Raw genomic sequence first — 18,433 nt, forward strand, 5'->3', positions numbered from 1 at the left:
TTACAACACTAAGCATTTTCACGTTTTCTTGTAACTTTTTAGTTAGGAAACAAATAAAATTGCAAAATAACATAAATTAAAAATACAAAATGGCAAGTAGATCATCTTTGATTGGATAGGGGAGTACATAAAATTAAAAATGTATTAGAGCACCCACAACCGTGCTCTTGCCAGCGAGCACGGTTGTGGGCCCGGCCCCACTTTTTCTGTCTGCTCTCTGGCAAGAGCACAATACCCACAGATGTGCTCTTCCGCAAGGACGAGCACAAATCAATTTAAAATTCAATTAAACAAAAACATTTCCATAATATTAAAATTCATTAAAAAACTTAAATAATATTACAAATGACAAATAAAATAAAAACGACATAATTAAAATCCTAAAAATTAAAAATTACATAATTAAAATACTAAAAATAAAAAAAATCACTACTCGTTGCCGAATTTCGCCCACATGTGTTTGATTAGGTCTTCTTGTAGCTCAATGTGGGTTCGGGTATCGCGCATTGTGTGCCTTGTCTCGATCCTATGGCCCACCGTCGTATGCACACCTCGGCGTGGGGGAGACCTCGCGGTTGAGCTTCTGGCTTCATCCTCGTCATAGAAGCTAGCTGCCCTCGATCCTTCGTCGGCTATGATCATGTTGTGTAAGATAATACACGTGTACATGATGTCGGCGGTATTATTCACGTACCAGAGCCGAGCAGGGGTCTTCACAATGTTGAATCGGGCTTGAAGGACCCCAAAGGCTCTTTCGATGTCTTTCCGCGCGGACTTTTGACGCTACGCAAAAAGAACCCATCTCGGGTCGTGCGGGTTGCTGAGCGTCTTCACGAAAGTCGACCACCTTGGGTAGATACCATCGGCGAGATAGTAACCCATGTGGTATGTATTTCCATTGATTGTGAAGTCGATCGTCGGTGCTACACCATTCATCACATCATTGAAGAGTGGTGAAGAATAGAGCAAGTTCAAGCAGTTGTTGGATCTGGCAACGCCGAAATATACATGCCAAATCCATAGGCGGTAGTCGGCGACCGCCTCAAGGATAAGTGTTGGGCCGCCGCCTTTGTGACCGCTTAGGTGTTGCTGAACGAACGCCCTCGCAAAATTTTTTAGACAGAGGATTCCAGTGGACTCACCGATATGCAAATACTCGTCGAAGAGCTAGGCCGTTTGCCCAGTAGCGAGTTGTCGGATGGCACACGTACACTTCTGCAACGGCGTTATACTTTGTCGGTCGGCTGCATCTGGACCTGTTTGGAAGAATTCAACACGTGCGGACAATGTGTTGACAATTCGCATAAACAAGCGCTTTGACATGCGAAAACGACGCCTGAAGTAATCTGCCGGAAACCGCGGCTGGTCAACAAAGTAGTCGGCAACGAGCCTTTCGTCGGCTTCATCCCGGTCACGATGGATGTAGCGGCGAGTTGATATAGTTCGTTGAGGAGGCGGAGCTGGGGTATTCGCCGCGACATATGCTTCGTAAGCGGCACGATGTTGTTCGTAGTATTCTTGTTCTTCGCGCTCCGCTTCCGCCATAAGATGGGTGAAATCCATTTGAGGTTTTGAGTGAGAGATGAAGGTGTAGATGGTATGCATGAGAATTACGAATGAGAGATGAATGAGAGATGATTTGATGTGATAAATGGATGATGAATGTGTGTATTTATAGATGATTTGGGGGGAAAAATAAAAAAAATTCAGAAAAACGGGCAAAAAACGGCCATTTTTTGGGATTTGGAATTTTTAATTATTTTTTATCGATTTTTAAAATTTAATACCGAATTTTTTAAAAAATAAAAATAAAAATATTCAAAGGCAACGGCTATGCCGTTGCCCAATCTCGTGCCGCCACGTCACCTGCTCGCTGGCACGGACGTGCTCGATGCATCGAGCAGCGTCGTGCCAGCGGCGCGAGCGCAGCAGCGGACGACCTCCTCCGTGCCGCTGGGACGGACGGACGGCGTCCGTCCCCCGTTGCAGATGCTCTTAATGAAAAGTACTAAGATTAAAAAAAACTACAACTAAAAATCTAGATTAAGTTGCAGTGTATTTGCCACTTTCCATAGTTTCATTGTGGACTTCAATGTTTTCGTCGTTGACGCATCGGTCGCCGTCACAATGGGATCTTTGTACTCCGCTTGGTCTGGCTCGGTCGCACTGCACACATTCCCCCTAGCCTTTCTTTTGGCAGCTTTTGGCCCATTGGGTAATTTTATGTTGTCATATGTGTGTTAACACTCTCCTCCATATTGGTTTAAGTAATGCATCGTCCCCGCTGTTGGAGTAGTTGTCGTCGGTGTTGATTTTAGTTATCTTTGGGCGGCCACACTCGTAACCTGGCATGAACTTCATATGATCATTGTGTTAGAAATTCTTGTATTCATCTAATGAGCACAGTGGAAATTGCATACAAGAATATCATATCTAGATTCATAATCATATTGCAAGTTGAACATGTAAAACACAACGGAATTAAATCTTACTTGTTGTGTTCTTTTCTTCTACGATTGAATCTTGCAAGTTGAATCCACTACTATCGAGGTCCACGTGCAATTCAATCCGATGCTGGAACTATCCCGGTACAATTGCTCCGTAGACAGTGGCGGATCTAGGAATTTATATTCGGGGTGCGAGTCATATGATAAATCATTATATAACATACCAAAAATAAAAACTAATACTAAAATCAATATATTTTGAAATATACAAATTTTACAGTCATACATTTCAAAATACAAAAATAAACTACATTATATCTAATTTATTTTTCGACGAGTCTTCATTTCTTCAAAACGATTCACTATATCATCGTCGGATACTTGTAGAAACACATCTTTCTCAATGAAAGTGACCAAACAATCGTTCAAAGGTTGATCACCCATTCTATTTCTCAACTTATTCTTCACAAACGTCATTCCAGAAAACGCTATCTCTACACTTGCAGTGGCAACCGGAAGAATCAAAATCAACTTGATAAGCAAAACCACACGCGAATAAACCACATATCTTTTTATTTCAACAAGCTTCACCAAAAGAGAACTAATATCTCGCAAATTCTGAAAGTTTTCATCACTTCTCATATCTCCCAATGAATATATCAAATTGGCACTCAAGGTCCATCAAATCAATGTTTGAAAAAAAATTATTTTCATCAATACTGACTACAAAGCTTAAATTTATAAATTTTGCGACCAATTTTAATATTTCGGTTATGATTTATGGAGTAACACATTAACACATCTACTTTTGAAAAAAGTCACCGCTAACCTTACTTGACTAAAGGAAATTTCCAAGAAACGTTTTTAATAATTCTAAAACTTCCAACGGAAACTTCTGAATTGGAAAGTGTAGACTAAAGATAAGAAATGATTGAATATTTGAAGCTGTATTTTTGTTTGTATGTTTGAATCTTAAAAAAATAATGTAAATTGTGGGGCTTCCGACAGTGATAGCTTATGTCATACCCATTATTCCACAACTCAATTATCGCTACTTGCCACGATTTTTCCTCTTAAAAACTCAAACCATCCTTTCTCTCTCTCTGAATTTATATTTAAATATATAATATTATTAAAAAAAATTTTGGGGTACACTCGTACCCCTATTGCCCCCTCTCCCTCCGCCACTGTCCGTAGAAGAATGCTAGGAATTCTTTCTACAAAGCTTTACGTATTTTCTCTCTACTGTTACTCTATTTCTCTTCCCCACAATGGAGAATAAATAACCATTAAATAGATGAAGAGTTACTAGGGTTCCATGATTGTTGGGCGTATGGACTAATATAATTGTAGCCCAACTATAATTACTTAATCCATACTAATCTAATTATAGCTCATTTCCTTTCACATTGATGATAACGTAAACATCGTAGTGCTTGAATTTATATTTTTCATCGATATAAAACATCTTAAAAGTCCTATGACGGATGTCGTCCAAACTTTGGGGGCCGCCCCCGTCAATATTGGACACCTCTGCTTGAACCCGACATCTATGCTTGCTGAGGTGATCCCATTCTCGAGACCATGCCCATTCAGGCTTCTTCCAGTTCCCGAACATCGGGTCCTCGAAAATGTCAATGTGGCACTTAGCCACCACGGGCGCCTCCTCCTCCACTTTGTCCTTCCCCTCAGCGCGCTAACCGGAACCAACCTCCGAAGGGGATGGTAGCGTTACATCAATTGGCTCCATGTTCGAAATCTCATAGTCGCATGTGTTGATTGGGATTGATTTTGAAGCCGTGTGCTACCGGGGTACCATTTATGGGGCCATTATCAGTCGGTATCCTTCCTATCAATTCCACGAGTTCAAATTATTTGGTTCCCATCTCGCTCTCGCTGCATGTCATAAGGTGTAGAACGCATTTAGAGCTTCCGGAGTCATGGTTCACATTTGCGAAGCACCGGAGCCATCGGGGTACTATTTTTAGAGACAGAATTTAGAATAAGAGTGGAATGAAGGAATGGTAAAATGAGTTGTGAAAAAAAATTAGGCTTTATTGATATAAATGTATGAAAATTAATTATTACTACTATATATTAAAAATTATAAAGTGAGTAAATCACAAAAACTGCAAATTTCGGTGGAAATGGGCTACGAAACGCGGCCTTTTTGCCAAATGGTCTGATGGCTATATTTAAAAGTAGATAATATTTTGGTAAATAAAAGCCCAATTAATAGGCCCACACAAACTAAAACCCCAATTCCATCTGGAAATCTCAGATCAAAACTTCCATTTTCGAAATCCATCATTGCCGCCGTGAAATACTCGGTCACCGGAGAATAGATAGCAAGCCAGTGTCCATGGAGGAGGCACCACCAGCCCCCGCTCCCCCTCCCCCTCCAGCCGCCTCGGAAACTGCTGTGAATCAGACGATTTACATTAACAATCTCAACGAGAAAATTAAGCTCGACGGTATTATTTCTGATGGCTGTATTGAGAATTCGCATTTTGAGGAGTTTGTGTCTTGTTTGGTGGACTCATCCTCGGCTCTCCTTAATCTTATGTTGATAGAATTGAAGAAATCGCTGCACGCGGTGTTTTCGCAGTTCGGGAAAATACTGGAGGTTCTGGCGTTCAAAACCCTAAAGCATAAGGGGCAAGCATGGGTTGTTTTTGACGAGGTCTCTTCCGCCTCCAATGCGCTTCGTCAAATGCAGGGGTTTCCGTTCTACGACAAGCCAATGGTATTAATTCTGAGTTTCTATATACTATCTTTCTTTTTCGAAATTTTGTTGCTATAATTTCAGTCTGGTGTCCCACATTATTTGTAAGTAAACTGAATTTAATTTCTAGACTGTACTATTATTCGTTAACATGACTTTCTTCATGCATATGTGTTGGAATTCATATGCTGTTTTACTTCTGTACTCTTAATATTCTGGAATTTTGTTATTTATGACCTTGAGGTCGAGTATGTGCTTAAATGGGTAAAGGTCCGTTGTGTAGGCGAAGTTTCAGAGCCACTGGAACAAGAAACAGAACCAATTAGATAATCTATATGTGTTTATATCTCTGAATTTTTCCCTATTTTTGTGCATAATAATGGTGGATGATCTAATGTGAAATTTTAGTGATCCATTGCAAATTGTTTCTATCACCATGTTATAGTTTGTATGAATTAGAACAGAAAATAGTGAAAGGTTTACAGGATATATGGTCGTGGAAGCACATGTTGGAGTGAGTAGCACTGGCATCCTAGTTTTGTGTTATGTACAAGCCCCGCTTCAATAAGTGACTAGTTCACACTTTCTAGGTTATAGATAAGTTGGTATCTGAGATAATTGAGGAACTATATTTAACAATAAGAGTTCTTTTTTGGCAGTTGGAAAGAGAAATGTAGACGACTGTAACAAAGGCTTTTGGAAGTAAATATTTTCAATATCTTGTTTTGTAGTAGTATGGTATTTTTGAAAATTGGTTACATTAGGTATTTCTTTGCGTGATATCCTGACGAGGTTAAACACTTTAACGGACACTGGAAATGATCACGAACATTAGGGCCTTCAGACATTCACTTTCTCCACTTATTATTTTCTCGCTAGAGTGGGTTTGTAAAAACAATAATGTTTGTGCTGACATTGTTATCTTCACCTATTTCTGACTCATTGCGTGCTACATTTCACTATCATGGTAATATTTTGATTAGTATGGCGGTCATTGTGTTTGACTTCGAAACTGTATACTTTTTGCTTATCTCAGCGGATACAATATGCGAAGTCAAAATCTGATGTCATAGCAAAGGCAGATGGCACTTTTGTCCCTCGAGAAAAAAGAAAGAAGAGTGATGACAGAGGTAAGTAATCTTCTTATGTTGCATTGACGTATTAAAAGAGGCTATGTGATGTCCTATCATGCCTTCTGTCCCTCCCTACATGGCTCAGAGTCTAGTTTGGGTTGTCCCATTTATAATGGCTCAAAGCCAATAAAGAGCTTTAAAATGTTTTATAATTGGGGTCCCTTTTTTTATTGCCACAAAAACTACATTTCCTAATATTTGTGCTGAAAAGCTTTGAAGTTTGAACGATGTAGAGTAGGACGGAGGGAGTATATATTTTGACTGAGTAGGTTCTTCGTTATTCTTTGCTAAGGCATGGTTTTAGCCTGATTATTCTGGGTGTTCACTTTCAACAGACTATGATCTGTGCATATTAATGAAAAGTTATTGGCTTCAATTATTGAGGTTTCTCTTGCACTTGATACTATTTAAGATGATGTGTGTTAGACACTTAGACTAGCCAACTCCAAGCTATGAACCTTTTTTTTCTAATCCTCTAATAAGGACTCTTTGCAGTAGCAAAATTTATAATAACTAATTAGAGTTTGTAGAAGTGAATCCAGATTAAGTACTAGCACTATAACTAGATAATCTGCAGAAGATGTGTCATGCATGGATGCACTTAAACAACACATTGATGCGCTTGAACGAACTATTGGTCGATACCTTTATAGTAACCATTCACAGAAAGCAAGTATATTTGACAGGAGAGCCGTGATGGCTCTTGTAATGTATACTATACTAAAGTTTTCTGCTTTTCTAAATGCGTCATCGAGTGATAAAATTGTGGTTTAAGTGAATATTTGGCATTGAGTGATATAATTGTGTATAAGTTATATTAATATTGGCATTGAAACGATAATAATGAAATGTCTATATGTTTGAACCCTCTTTAATGAACTACATTAAGCAGACAGCCTGTTCTGCATACATCCGGCACTTGTTTTTTTGTATTAGGTGTACCTAGTCATATCCTAGTCATATTTACTACACTCACTATTCTTCTCTGGCCTTTGTGTGCTTCTATTACAGGAAGAAAGAAGAAGGATCAGCATGATGGGAACCAAGCAGCAGCGGGTCAAAATCCCGCATATATTGGTGCTTATGGTGCAGCCCCTCCTGTGAGTGTTCAGTCAAGTGCTACTCATTCTTTATTTCGAAGATTCTTATCATTTTACCTTTATTGAAATTCATGTGACCAAAAATTATCCTTGGCAACCTTTGCCATGGGCGGGCCAAACAAACTAATTTCTGTTTTCGTGCACCACTCTCTCTGATGATATCCGTTTGCCTTTAATTTCTGGAAAATGTTGTGTCGAGTTCCCATCATCTTCCCTACTTTTTTGTTTAGCTTCTAAATCATTCTTCTTTATACGGTGCAGTTATCCCAGATCCCATTTATGGGTGCTAGAGCTGCTCCAGATGGCCCTGCTCCTCCAAATAACATCTTGTTCATTCAAAATCTCCCCCACCAAACAACTTCAGTGATGCTGCAAATGCTCTTCAGTCAGTGTCCTGGGTTTAAGGAAGTTAGGATGATCGAAGCTAAACCTGGAATTGCTTTCGTAGAATACGAAAATGAGATGCAGGCAACGGTTGCAATGCAGGGGCTTCAGGGATTTAAAATAACTGATGACCATCCTATGTTGGTTAGCTATGCAAAGAAATAGATGAAGTCGTCGGGGATCAGTTTGTTTTTCACTCAGATTGAGCCAGGCTCTCCATGTAGCTTCTTGAGGATTGACCAATTGTCGTTATTCTAGTGACAGTTCAATCCACGTTTTGTTGTATTGTGATATCATTTTCTGTATACATTGGATCCTGCTACAACCTGAATTCTATAACTGATTACTACAGTATACAGTTATAGTGTCGTAAACAACTTTCTCATTAAAGGATTTGTACAGGTTTGAATGTTTGATGCAAACACATCTATTACAAGTCGTTACATCATATACACCTTTCAACGTAAAACCGTAAATACCTTAATATGCATTTTTTACTCATACACACAAATGCCTCTAAAAAAATTTAGCAAGAAACTGTTTATAGGAGTGCACGAATCCACTGTTTCTTGGCCAAATCTCAAATTCCTATTACATGGGTAATTTGCAAACGCAAATGAACAAATAACCAAATACCTTACCTAAATAGATAGTCCTGGATACTGATTTGACTAAGATAGCAGAGTATGGAAAATACGATATGTGCGACAGTTAACATAAAAGACATCGTCATCCTATTATACTCTTTCTAACTCAACGTTGTGTTTATGTAGTTGTTCTTTCAACTCAGTCGTCCACCCATCAATCATTTTTTCTTGCTTCTTGATAACCTCATTCATTACCTTCACCTCTTCTTCCATCATAGCAATCTCCTGAAATGAATACGGGCTATTACTATCAGCACCATAGAGAAATTAGCATTGTGTACGTTTACCTTCTGAAGGGTTTCTGCTCTGGTAGGTCGATCCTCTCGTTGCAAACCAATGAAATAGAGCTGAAGCTTTTTGGCTGCCTCCATGAAGTCTCTAGCGTGCCTCTCAACATCAACTAAAACAAATAGACGAAACATTATTTTTTCTATGAATAGCAATGCATAAAGAGGTAACCAAGACTTTCAGATTAATTCAAAGGTCAGCAAATATCTAGAATCAAAAGTCAAAACAAAATGTGAGAAGTGTTCGTTTATTAGAGACCAGTGTTGTTAGGGTCGCGGGGCGCACCGGGTCGATGAGGTGAAAAATTGAGTCGCGGGTCGACGAGTCGACGGGGTCGAGAGACCCAAAAATCTAGGCTAATTTTTTTGCCTTTTAATATTAAATAAAATAAATATATTGCTCTAATGTTTATAATATATCAAATAATATAAATGTAGACGCAGTTCATGTGAATAGAGATAAAGTGGAAAATAGAAATGATCAAAATATCAAAACAGTTCATTAGTCATAACACAATAAATAATTGAAACCATTGTCTGAAAATATCAAAACAAAGGAATATATGAAGGGTGGCAGCAAAAGATCTTTGAATTGTTTATTTGTTAAGGAGTGAAGAGGCCGAATTCTAAAGTGTAGAAAGTAGGTTTGAAAAGTTTGATGTGGTGCATGCATATATATAGAGAATCGTGATTGAGAGAGTCAGAAAACATGTGAGAGATTTGAGAAAATCAGAGATAGCATGTGTTCCAGGCGACCCAGCGGCGACCTTGTATCTCGATCAACCCACCCATTTTGACAACACTGTTAGAGACGCCTTCATTATCGAAAGATGTCCATCCATATTCAAGATTGGCACCGTTCATGATGAATAGGAAATTTTGTTACTCACTCTGGTGAGAAGGATGGGGAGAACGGTCGATTGCTTGAAGTTCTCTAGCAGGCAAGCAAGGCAACAGAGCAGCCTCCAAGGCCATGACATGGGAGATCATGTCTTCCTTTGGAGGAGGAGTAGACTGCAATTGTGGATCAGTCCCGTGCTGAGGTTCGAATGGCGGTCTTTCAGCCATATCAACCCTGAAAGATTACCCTTCCAAACAGGCTGAAAACTGAAGGCAGTCTAGATTAAAAATTAAATTTTAGGATGAACAGAACACAATGCAACTGCTAGCTAGAGTGTGACTGTCGCTATTCCTTCTTTATGATCAAATGTGGTTTTAATTTGGATTTGCCAAACTAGGAGGTTCTAATTCTATCGCAGACCAGCTTAACCTTAATTTAAAGACGCAATAATCTCTCTGGGACATCAGACTAATGCGATATACCCCAAACAAATGAAAACTAAGTTTTAAAGCAGGTAACAGAGAAACAAAATGATCGCAGACAATTCAACAAACACCTGGTGTGCGGTACCAAAATTTTGATAGAACAATTACAAAATTTAAAAAGAGGAAACTGAAACCCCACAGCAAAAACGCACAAATTCGGGATCCTAGCATGTCATGGAACTGTCAATTTCAGTGGAGGAATATCGTAAATATGCTGATATTTTTGTTTAAAAGTACACTCGGAAATCCGCCTCCAACATTTGCATACATATAGATGCGTGTGTATATGAAAGTTAAGGGAGTTTCAAAATCACATACCTAATCAATATCTCCGAAATCCCTACGGCCACATGTATTTGGGTGCGTGAGGAGAGAAGGAAAGAGAAAGAGGCAGCTTCTTCTGAAGTAGAGCGTAGAAGCTTTTATTAGCTCTATTGGCTCCAGATCGTGTGACCCAGCTTCTGAGCGCAGTTAATATCCGTTCGTCGAATTAAACATGATTCGTGTTGCTAATTGAATTCTGCCCATTTTAATTTTGACGCATTTCTTTCAAAAATAAGTACTACTTTTTTCCATTTTGGGAAGTCTAAGTCATTTTCTTAAATAGTAACTTTTTTCTCTTTCTTACTTTACTATGTCTTACTTTATTCTCTTTACTTTATTCACTTTCTACTTTATTCTCTCTATTTTTTTCCTCTTTTACTTTTTATCTATTTATTTAACACATTCAACATCCCTTTCTTAAACTTCGTGTCGAAAAATTTTGCTTCAACTATGAAGAAACGAAGGGAGTAGTTCTCTATTTTATTTACTCCCTCCGTCCCTGAAATTTTTTGTCGAACTTCTTTTCTAAACTCGTTTTGTAAAAATAATAATAAATAGTTGGAGTGAAGAGAGAGAATAATTTAGTTAGGATTTTTCTTTATATTATTCTATCTTACTTTACCCTCCCTCCACTTTAATTATTTATTATTTTTTTTACAAAAAGTGCAGAAAGAAGTGTGACAAACTTTCAGGGACGGAAGGAGTATTTACTAGTACTCTCCATCCCATAAAAATACATGCACTTTCTATTTTCGTCCGTCCAACAAAAATATGAGCATTCTATTTATGAAAAGTTATAGAGTATCAATTTAATAATATAGGTCTCACTAACCACTAAAACTACTTTAACTATTATTTTCCTTCCCTCTCTTACTTTACCATACCATTCACCTCCTTGCCCATGTTTTTATGGGACGGAAGAAGTATTAAATTACAAATATACTCCCCTTATGGCTAATCATAGAGTCATAGGAGTAGTTTTTTATTTAATTTATTAGACTCAATTAACCCTAATGACGAATCATTATAACAATATAGTTTTTCAATTAGTTTTATCGGACTCAATAAACATTATGACAAATCATAGCATCATTTCTCTCTACTACGAAAGTTTTGATGGACTAATTTTGTATGGCAAGAAAAACAACCAAGTATCATTCATATTGTAAAACTTACACAATTTTAACATGAATTCTCAAAATTTAACTTTGAGCTGGGAATTAAGCGTTACATAACCACACTAAAATACAACTACTAGTAGTATTTACTAGAAAATGAACTAATTATACAACAATCTGCTAATTTCAAATACAAAATACAGTAGCAAAAACTACCAATTTCACTAGTCGCCAAAAAAACTATCACTTGAAGTTGAAGTTCACCTGCACAAGATAACGCATCCTAATTTGCTCCACATTGTATACTATATATTCATTATACAGCAAACTGCCCTGCAATGCAAAAACCAAAGGTAATTCAGCTTGTAAGGTTATAACTTATAAGGAAGAAGACGTGGCGAAATATGATTCGTATAAATGTGTATATGGTATAGGTGGATCGTGACCTTGGGGCCCGATTGCACTTTTGGTTTTCCCATAGGAACGATAACACCATCTTCAAGTGTCCGTGCCTCTGAAATATCTGGGGCAGTCGAACCAACTCCTTTTGTGCTATGAAAATTTGACCAAAGATTCAGAATAAGAGAGAATGTGATTAGCTGGTAGCATATTCCTGGTTTTGTTAGTGTTTGATTGTATTCTGGTCTAGGTACTGGTGCAGTTTGGCACAAGACTGCTTGTTTGCAAAATATATAAGCTACCATAACACGGATGCAACAGTAAGTCAAGGCACTATCTGTCTACATAACATACGAACATACCTAAGTTTTCCAGGTGGCAACTGGTCAGCATTATAGTTAGCCGTTTGCAGCTCAGCCATGTCGCCTAATGCAACCTGGAAGTAATACGTGCCATAAGAAGCAGACACATTTTAAATCCTATATACATAAATAATGTGTTGCTGAGAGGTAGGAGATCATAAGCAGTAATCTACCTGCATCGAAAAAATAGAGAAAAAGCATTAATGCGGAGACACAAGCATAGTCAGGTAAATCACCTCGCATAGAAGCAGCACGCCAGTAGAAGCAGCTTTACTTGAACAGCAGTAATTAGCACTTTTTGAGAACATGTCTGCAAAGTAGACGCCTTTTCCAAACATGTAACCAGTGGACGGCGCTTCTGGTGGAGCAATGCGCAAACCTGGCATGTTTTTTTTTCAGGTGAGATATCTAAATACATGTTGCATGAGTATCCCCACCCTGAAAATTAATGATAATGAAAATAAATAACCTTGGGACAAAATCCCCATCCAGTTTGTGAGACGTGATCCATGCCACAGAAGCATTCTGTTTTTTGTCGATGTAAACTGCCAATCATAATATGGAAGTGCTGGTCATTCTTGAATAACAAATAATTTGAAGACAATAAATATTCCACCAAAAAATGCAAGGCTCGCCTTTTCAAATTGTTTGGATTCGCCCTCTCTTGACACCTTAAATATTTGAATGATATTGACATCATAGCTTGAATGTGTCTTTGCATGAGTGTTCTTTGTGTATCTCTCAATCTGATACATAAAAATAGTTCATGATTTGGTTTAACAAAGGGAGAGCTTGACAAAAATTTAAATCTGGATTCGAGAGAGATTGCATGTCAATTTCAATAAGTTTTTCAGAACTATTAAAACTGAAAACCAACACCCAAAACAAAAGAGGCCAAGTTACCATGGAATGCTCCTTGGAGTGAACTTCAAGGGGCATGAGTTCACAATGGAGCCGCTTATACTGAGAATACAGAGGATCCTAAAAGCCAAAAACTAGAAAATGATCAAAAGATTTAAAACATAATGCAGGATATGTACACTGCATGAAACAGGTTTAGTGTGAGGTAGAAAAACCAAAAGCCAGTAAATTCTGAATCAGATAATCACACAATCAAATAAATAAACAGGTGATTTATGATCAGCCAGGGAAATAAAATAATATAACATGAAATCAGATATGCTATAGGCACTAATAACAACATTACAATCTCATTCTCAAGTGCAATGACGAGAAGTCGAGATTGACATATACTGTTAATGTGAGGTAAAAAAGAAGCCAATTCAAGAAAATTACAGGGAAACTAGAATAACAGATATACATGATATACCTCCATATCAGTACCATCCTCAATTAACTTCATTGCAACCTCAATTTCACCAAGTGCTTCAACCTATTTTATCAGAAGGAAACAGTTTTCTTAAATTGCAACTCAAATTTGAGAGTCTAAATACCGTTCTAGTTTCACTAACATAGTACACTACTGCATTGTATTTCCAGGCTCACCAGGCCGTATAGTTAGTAAACTGAATCTCAAAACTTATGAGGGATATACAAGAAAAAGAATCACCATTTGTAATTTCTTCTTTAGCTTTTGAGGGGTATCAATGATGAACAGACCTGTCATCATATTAATATATAGCCAGAATGTAATTTAGAATCAAATATCAGAAAGTCTCAATGAAAGAAGAAATAAATATAAGAAATTTTCCAGATTTGTAAAATCAAGTCAGTCAGCAAAGCCTTGAAGTGGGTTTCTTGAACAGTCGAAGAAACTTACTTGTTTTTTTGAAACCAAAGTCATGAGGAATTACAGTATAGAATTCCCTGCAAGTTATAAAATAATGTGAAATCAAAGCTTGCTCCAAATCAAGCCTTTCAACAAACATGCAGTTACAAAATTGCATCCATCATGCAACTCTCATACAAATCATAAACTCAATTCCATAACAGACAGCAGATATATTACCCGCTCAATTGCTCAAGTGTCTTTCTATCAGCCTGACCAATCACATCAGCAATCCTTTTCAGAACACCATAACCCTGCATTGATAAAATGAAGGCAAAAGGAAAAATGTTACCCAATAGTTGATAAAGAGGTCTTATATATCTTTACTTATGTTATCTCATTAATAATATCTGAGTAGGGCAAGACAAAAAGCTCAGACAAAAGAAAATTGAGCATCCATTGTAGATTAAGCTAACTGGTTCAGGTCTAGCAGAACTTTCAAAGTCCCAAGCAATGCTGGAACAGGATGACAATATACAAAATTCAAATGCTGCCTATTCAGAAGAAGGCAGACTAGAAGCCCAAAAGAAACAATCAACCAAGAATGAGCGACCTCCAATAGCTTCACTCACTTTATTGCTAGAACATATTGTGTGACTTCGCTTGCTTAATTGCTTAGTTACAGCATGTCCATAAGTTTCAATTCATAAACTATGCGAACTAGAGTACACATTTCTGAGAAATAGATATATCTCACCTTTGAAACGGTCGCCTCGCTCAATTTTCCCAATGGCAGTTTTTCAGCATTGTAACCTATTACCGCATAAAACAATAAATTTACGTAATTTCCGGAAATGCTTAAACATATTTTCACCATAAACATTTTCACAACCAGACACATTTTCACCAGAAATTTATGTAATCTCTTGCAAGCTTTACTATTCCACGACCAAACACATTTTCACCAGAGATATCCAATACAAGCTTTTGAGGAAGAGAAAATTAATAGCTTCTAACTCAACAGCATAACCTTTGGTGAGTATGTCAGAACAAATTAAAGCATAATAACAAGAGCACATCACTACAGTACCATCAAGTAAACATTGGAAAAATGACAGAGAAACAGATAAAGCCTGAGGAAGCATTAAAGATGCATCATTTGCCATAACAAAGTATATTATTTATTAACACCAACCAAACAAACTAACCTATCTCCATCATTTGTTGCTGCATCATGCTCATATTGCAAATAAGTGAGATAAACTTGGCAATTCGAGGTTCCACCTTTGATTCTTCAGGCCTCAGCGTCCTTATAGGTGCTTTTTCTGTTTGAGCCTAAAAATAATTTCTCAATTATTTAGCAGCCCAATTCTTGTAAATAATCAACTGCTACATGCATAACAAATGGGAAAATGTGTTTCACCTTTTGTGTAGCTAAAATATTTATATATATTATCTGCTTTTGTGTAAATAAATTACGACTCAGGTTGATCCATAGTTTCATGCAATGCATAGTATAAGTCCATATATTATGAAGATACCGATTCCTCAAAACAAAAGGCAAAAACAGAAAATTTGAATCAAACAACTCACTGGTGGTTCATTTCTTGACTCACTGTAGTCCATTTCCAACCAAGTATAGCTGCGTGGATGACTAACAAAATTTATCCTATCACACCAACAATTACGTGTTTTGTCATAGAACTTTTTCTCAAACTCAGCGATAGCGGATTGCTGTGAGGTGTAGGGCCCATTCAAATTGGTTTGACCTTTCACACCTACTCTTCCCCATCTGAAATATACCATGAATCTGCCACTGTCGTCAGATTCTGCAATTGAGAGTTCATGACAATATAAGCAAAATAGTTTCAACCATGTATATTTTAATCAATAAAATTGACTGTATGCATCAATGTATTTGTCGATTCTAAATTACACATAATTAGATGTATATCCAATTAACTACTCCAGTTTTAGGTGAATGAACTCAACTACTGAATGATAGGAGTTTAGGCGTACCTAGAACTTGGATGACAAAGAATTTATTATTATTCTGCCCAAGATTTGTCTGATTCAACATGGCATCGTAAATTTCATCACCCTGCATGAGAAAACAAAAGGTGAATACCAAATAAAACACTACTTATCTTTTTATTTGTTTGCTGAAAACACCATTGAAATGACTTACTACTTGAAGGACATGATATTGAGCCTTAATATTGTCGGGCAAGCAATTGTCCATAACAGCAGAACCTTTCTTCACAGTTGTGACAATTTTCTCCTCCTTGGCTTCCTCTTTCACTGATGGATACACCAAATAATAGCAGAAGCAAGTTTCAGGTTTGTCGCAAATGAGGCTTGAGTGATATGAGATGGTAGTAGAAGGCCAATAGTACCCATTGAGAGTATGTTCTACATTAATTCTTGTACAGAACGCATTTTTACATAGAACAGCTACATGTGTAATGAAATTCACTAGTTGCTGATGAAATATGTTTCAAGTTTGATAAGACTGCCTAAAATTGACAGTGGCATTGTGCGAAAATAATTTTTCCAAATAAAAACAAAATGATTTGTACCTAGATCATCGTCACGTGCCACATTGTCATTGTGAGTGCAAAGCCTGTCTAGAAGCTCTTTCTTCGTGCCACTAGCAGAAATTCCTCTTTTGGCAGCCTCCTCTCGAAGCTGTTTTATATTCATTTTTTGCAGCTCATCAATGACGTTGACATCTTGTGGTCCATTTGAGTCCACATTCTCCACCTTGTTTTCCTCATCCACTGCAGAAAAGATCCCATATAAATCAAAATTAATTTTTAAAAATGTCAAGCAATGATGACTGCATCGAAGTAACTACTACATGCGATACCACATACACCTCCATAAACTAAGCTTAGAGTAGCTTCATCCATGGCTAAGTTTTCCATTTCCATCACACAGGTTAGGATAATCTACATCCAAATGCTACACTAAGAACTAATCCGAAATATATTAGAATGGCAGGAGTGATTCAATAACCCTGAGCAGTACCACTTGGATTCTTGCTGTCGGCAGCAGAAAGCCTCTCCAGCAACTTGTGCTTAGTTCCAGCAGCCGAAATTCCTCGAGCTGAGGCCTCTTCACGTAGCTGCTTCACAGTCATGCCATGCAGGTCATCAATGACCTTCACTTTCTGTGGTGCACTGGAGTCCACATTTTCCTCCCCATTGTCCTCCTCCACTGCAAAAGGATCATATAAAAATGGAAATTAGTTTTCAATATTGTCAAATTTATTTTCAAGCAATGCATACACGCTGACTACATCAAAATAACTGCTACATGTTATAGCTGCATCTCTGGCTGGTGGTGTACTGCATACATCACCATAAACTAAGGTTGAGTAGCTGCGTCCCTGTCAAGTTGACAATTTATAGTACCTTATAAGTTAGGGTGGTCTACATCTAGTTACCACACCACAAACTAATCCAACATAATTATTAAAACAGTGGCGGAGTGATTCTATTACTCTGATCATTGTCACTTGCATTCTTGTCATCAGAGGCAGAAAGCCTCTCCAGCAGCTCTTGCTTAGTTCCAGCAGCAGAAATTCCTCGAGTTGAGGCCACTTCTCGAAGTTGCTTTACAGTCATGCTACGTAGCTCATCAATGTCCTTGCCCTTATGTGGTGCACTGGAGTCCACATTCTCTTCCTCGCTTTCCTCATCCACTGCAAAAAAATCCAATAAAAATCGAATTAATTTTTCAATATAGTTGAATTTACTTTCAAGCATTGACACATACATGCTGAGTGCATCAAAAGTATCGACTACTACATGTGAGAGCTGCATCTCTTCCTAGTGGTGTACCACACAACAGACAAAGCCACATGTAACAATGCAGGGTATATTCAATTACCTTGAGAATCATCACTTGCATTTTTGTCGTCAGCGGCAGAAAGCCTCTCGAGCAGCACTTGCTTAGTTCCAGCAGCTGAAACTCCTCGATTCGAGGCCTCTTCGCGAAGCTGCTTGACAGTCATACTACGCAACTCATCAATGGCCTTCCGCTTCCCCGGCGCTTCCGAATTAGCATCATTGGCTTCAATATCCCTCTGCCTTTTCCGACTTTTTGCGTCCTCCGGTTTATCTCTCTCGTCTCTAATTACAGCTTCGAGTCTCAGAGCCTCCAATTCCAAAGGCAATTAGAAAATACTACTACTACTACTTTCAGAGTAAATCATCGCTTATAAAATCCTAATTGAAGAAGAAAAAAGAAAGCTAATCATCAATTGGAAATTGGAATTACCAGCGTAGATTTTACTCCAGCAGTGCTAAGGCCGCGCTTGGCCAGTTCGTCGCGGAGTTCGTCCACTGTGAGATCCTTGGTTGCCATTGTTTTGTTAGAGAGAGAATTTGCGGAATGAGAAGTTGGAGGGCATTTTAAATTGGAGGGAATTAAACTGGACTTTTAAAA

At 37.9% G+C, this 18,433-nt stretch overlaps 3 protein-coding genes across 8 annotated transcripts; 1 reads left to right on the forward strand and 2 right to left on the reverse strand.

Moving 5' to 3' along the window:
- The first annotated feature begins 4,716 nt into the window (after window positions 1-4,716).
- LOC121742726 (U1 small nuclear ribonucleoprotein A-like) lies at window positions 4,717-8,179 on the forward strand. The gene is made up of 5 exons (XM_042135963.1): window positions 4,717-4,921; window positions 5,021-5,193; window positions 6,209-6,302; window positions 7,317-7,405; window positions 7,667-8,179. The coding sequence occupies exons 1-5, from the start codon at window positions 4,810-4,812 to the stop codon at window positions 7,952-7,954; spliced, it is 756 nt and encodes a 251-aa protein (XP_041991897.1). The 5' UTR covers window positions 4,717-4,809; the 3' UTR covers window positions 7,955-8,179.
- Window positions 8,180-8,265: 86 nt separating this feature from the next.
- Window positions 8,266-10,562, reverse strand: LOC121742727 (mediator of RNA polymerase II transcription subunit 28-like). 4 transcript variants are annotated; one of them, XM_042135967.1, is made up of 4 exons: window positions 10,368-10,562; window positions 9,614-9,798; window positions 8,724-8,836; window positions 8,266-8,661 (listed from the first exon to the last, which is right to left on the reverse strand). In XM_042135967.1, exons 2-4 carry the CDS (start codon window positions 9,789-9,791, stop codon window positions 8,527-8,529), a joined length of 426 nt encoding a protein of 141 aa, XP_041991901.1. In that variant the 5' UTR covers window positions 9,792-9,798; window positions 10,368-10,562; the 3' UTR covers window positions 8,266-8,526. The 4 variants fall into 4 exon arrangements, with proteins under 4 accessions (XP_041991901.1, XP_041991900.1, XP_041991899.1 ...); XM_042135966.1 differs by having other exon boundaries at window positions 9,614-9,823; XM_042135965.1 differs by having other exon boundaries at window positions 9,614-9,841.
- Window positions 10,563-11,553: 991 nt separating this feature from the next.
- Window positions 11,554-18,433, reverse strand: LOC121810254 (poly [ADP-ribose] polymerase 2). 3 transcript variants are annotated; one of them, XM_042211027.1, is made up of 21 exons: window positions 18,266-18,433; window positions 17,876-18,143; window positions 17,487-17,687; window positions 17,012-17,200; window positions 16,561-16,761; window positions 16,170-16,282; window positions 16,001-16,082; window positions 15,575-15,810; window positions 15,190-15,316; window positions 14,739-14,794; window positions 14,222-14,295; window positions 14,033-14,079; window positions 13,823-13,872; window positions 13,583-13,645; window positions 13,156-13,233; window positions 12,888-12,998; window positions 12,722-12,797; window positions 12,489-12,631; window positions 12,253-12,326; window positions 11,938-12,043; window positions 11,554-11,824 (listed from the first exon to the last, which is right to left on the reverse strand). In XM_042211027.1, exons 1-21 carry the CDS (start codon window positions 18,350-18,352, stop codon window positions 11,735-11,737), a joined length of 2,472 nt encoding a protein of 823 aa, XP_042066961.1. In that variant the 5' UTR covers window positions 18,353-18,433; the 3' UTR covers window positions 11,554-11,734. The 3 variants fall into 3 exon arrangements, with proteins under 3 accessions (XP_042066961.1, XP_042066962.1, XP_042066963.1); XM_042211028.1 differs by having other exon boundaries at window positions 17,876-18,117; window positions 18,266-18,377; XM_042211029.1 differs by lacking the exons at window positions 17,487-17,687; window positions 17,876-18,143; window positions 18,266-18,433 and adding an exon at window positions 17,300-17,346.

Source organism: Salvia splendens, chromosome 7 (genome assembly GCF_004379255.2).
Source record: "Salvia splendens isolate huo1 chromosome 7, SspV2, whole genome shotgun sequence".
Taxonomy (NCBI): domain Eukaryota; kingdom Viridiplantae; phylum Streptophyta; class Magnoliopsida; order Lamiales; family Lamiaceae; genus Salvia; species Salvia splendens.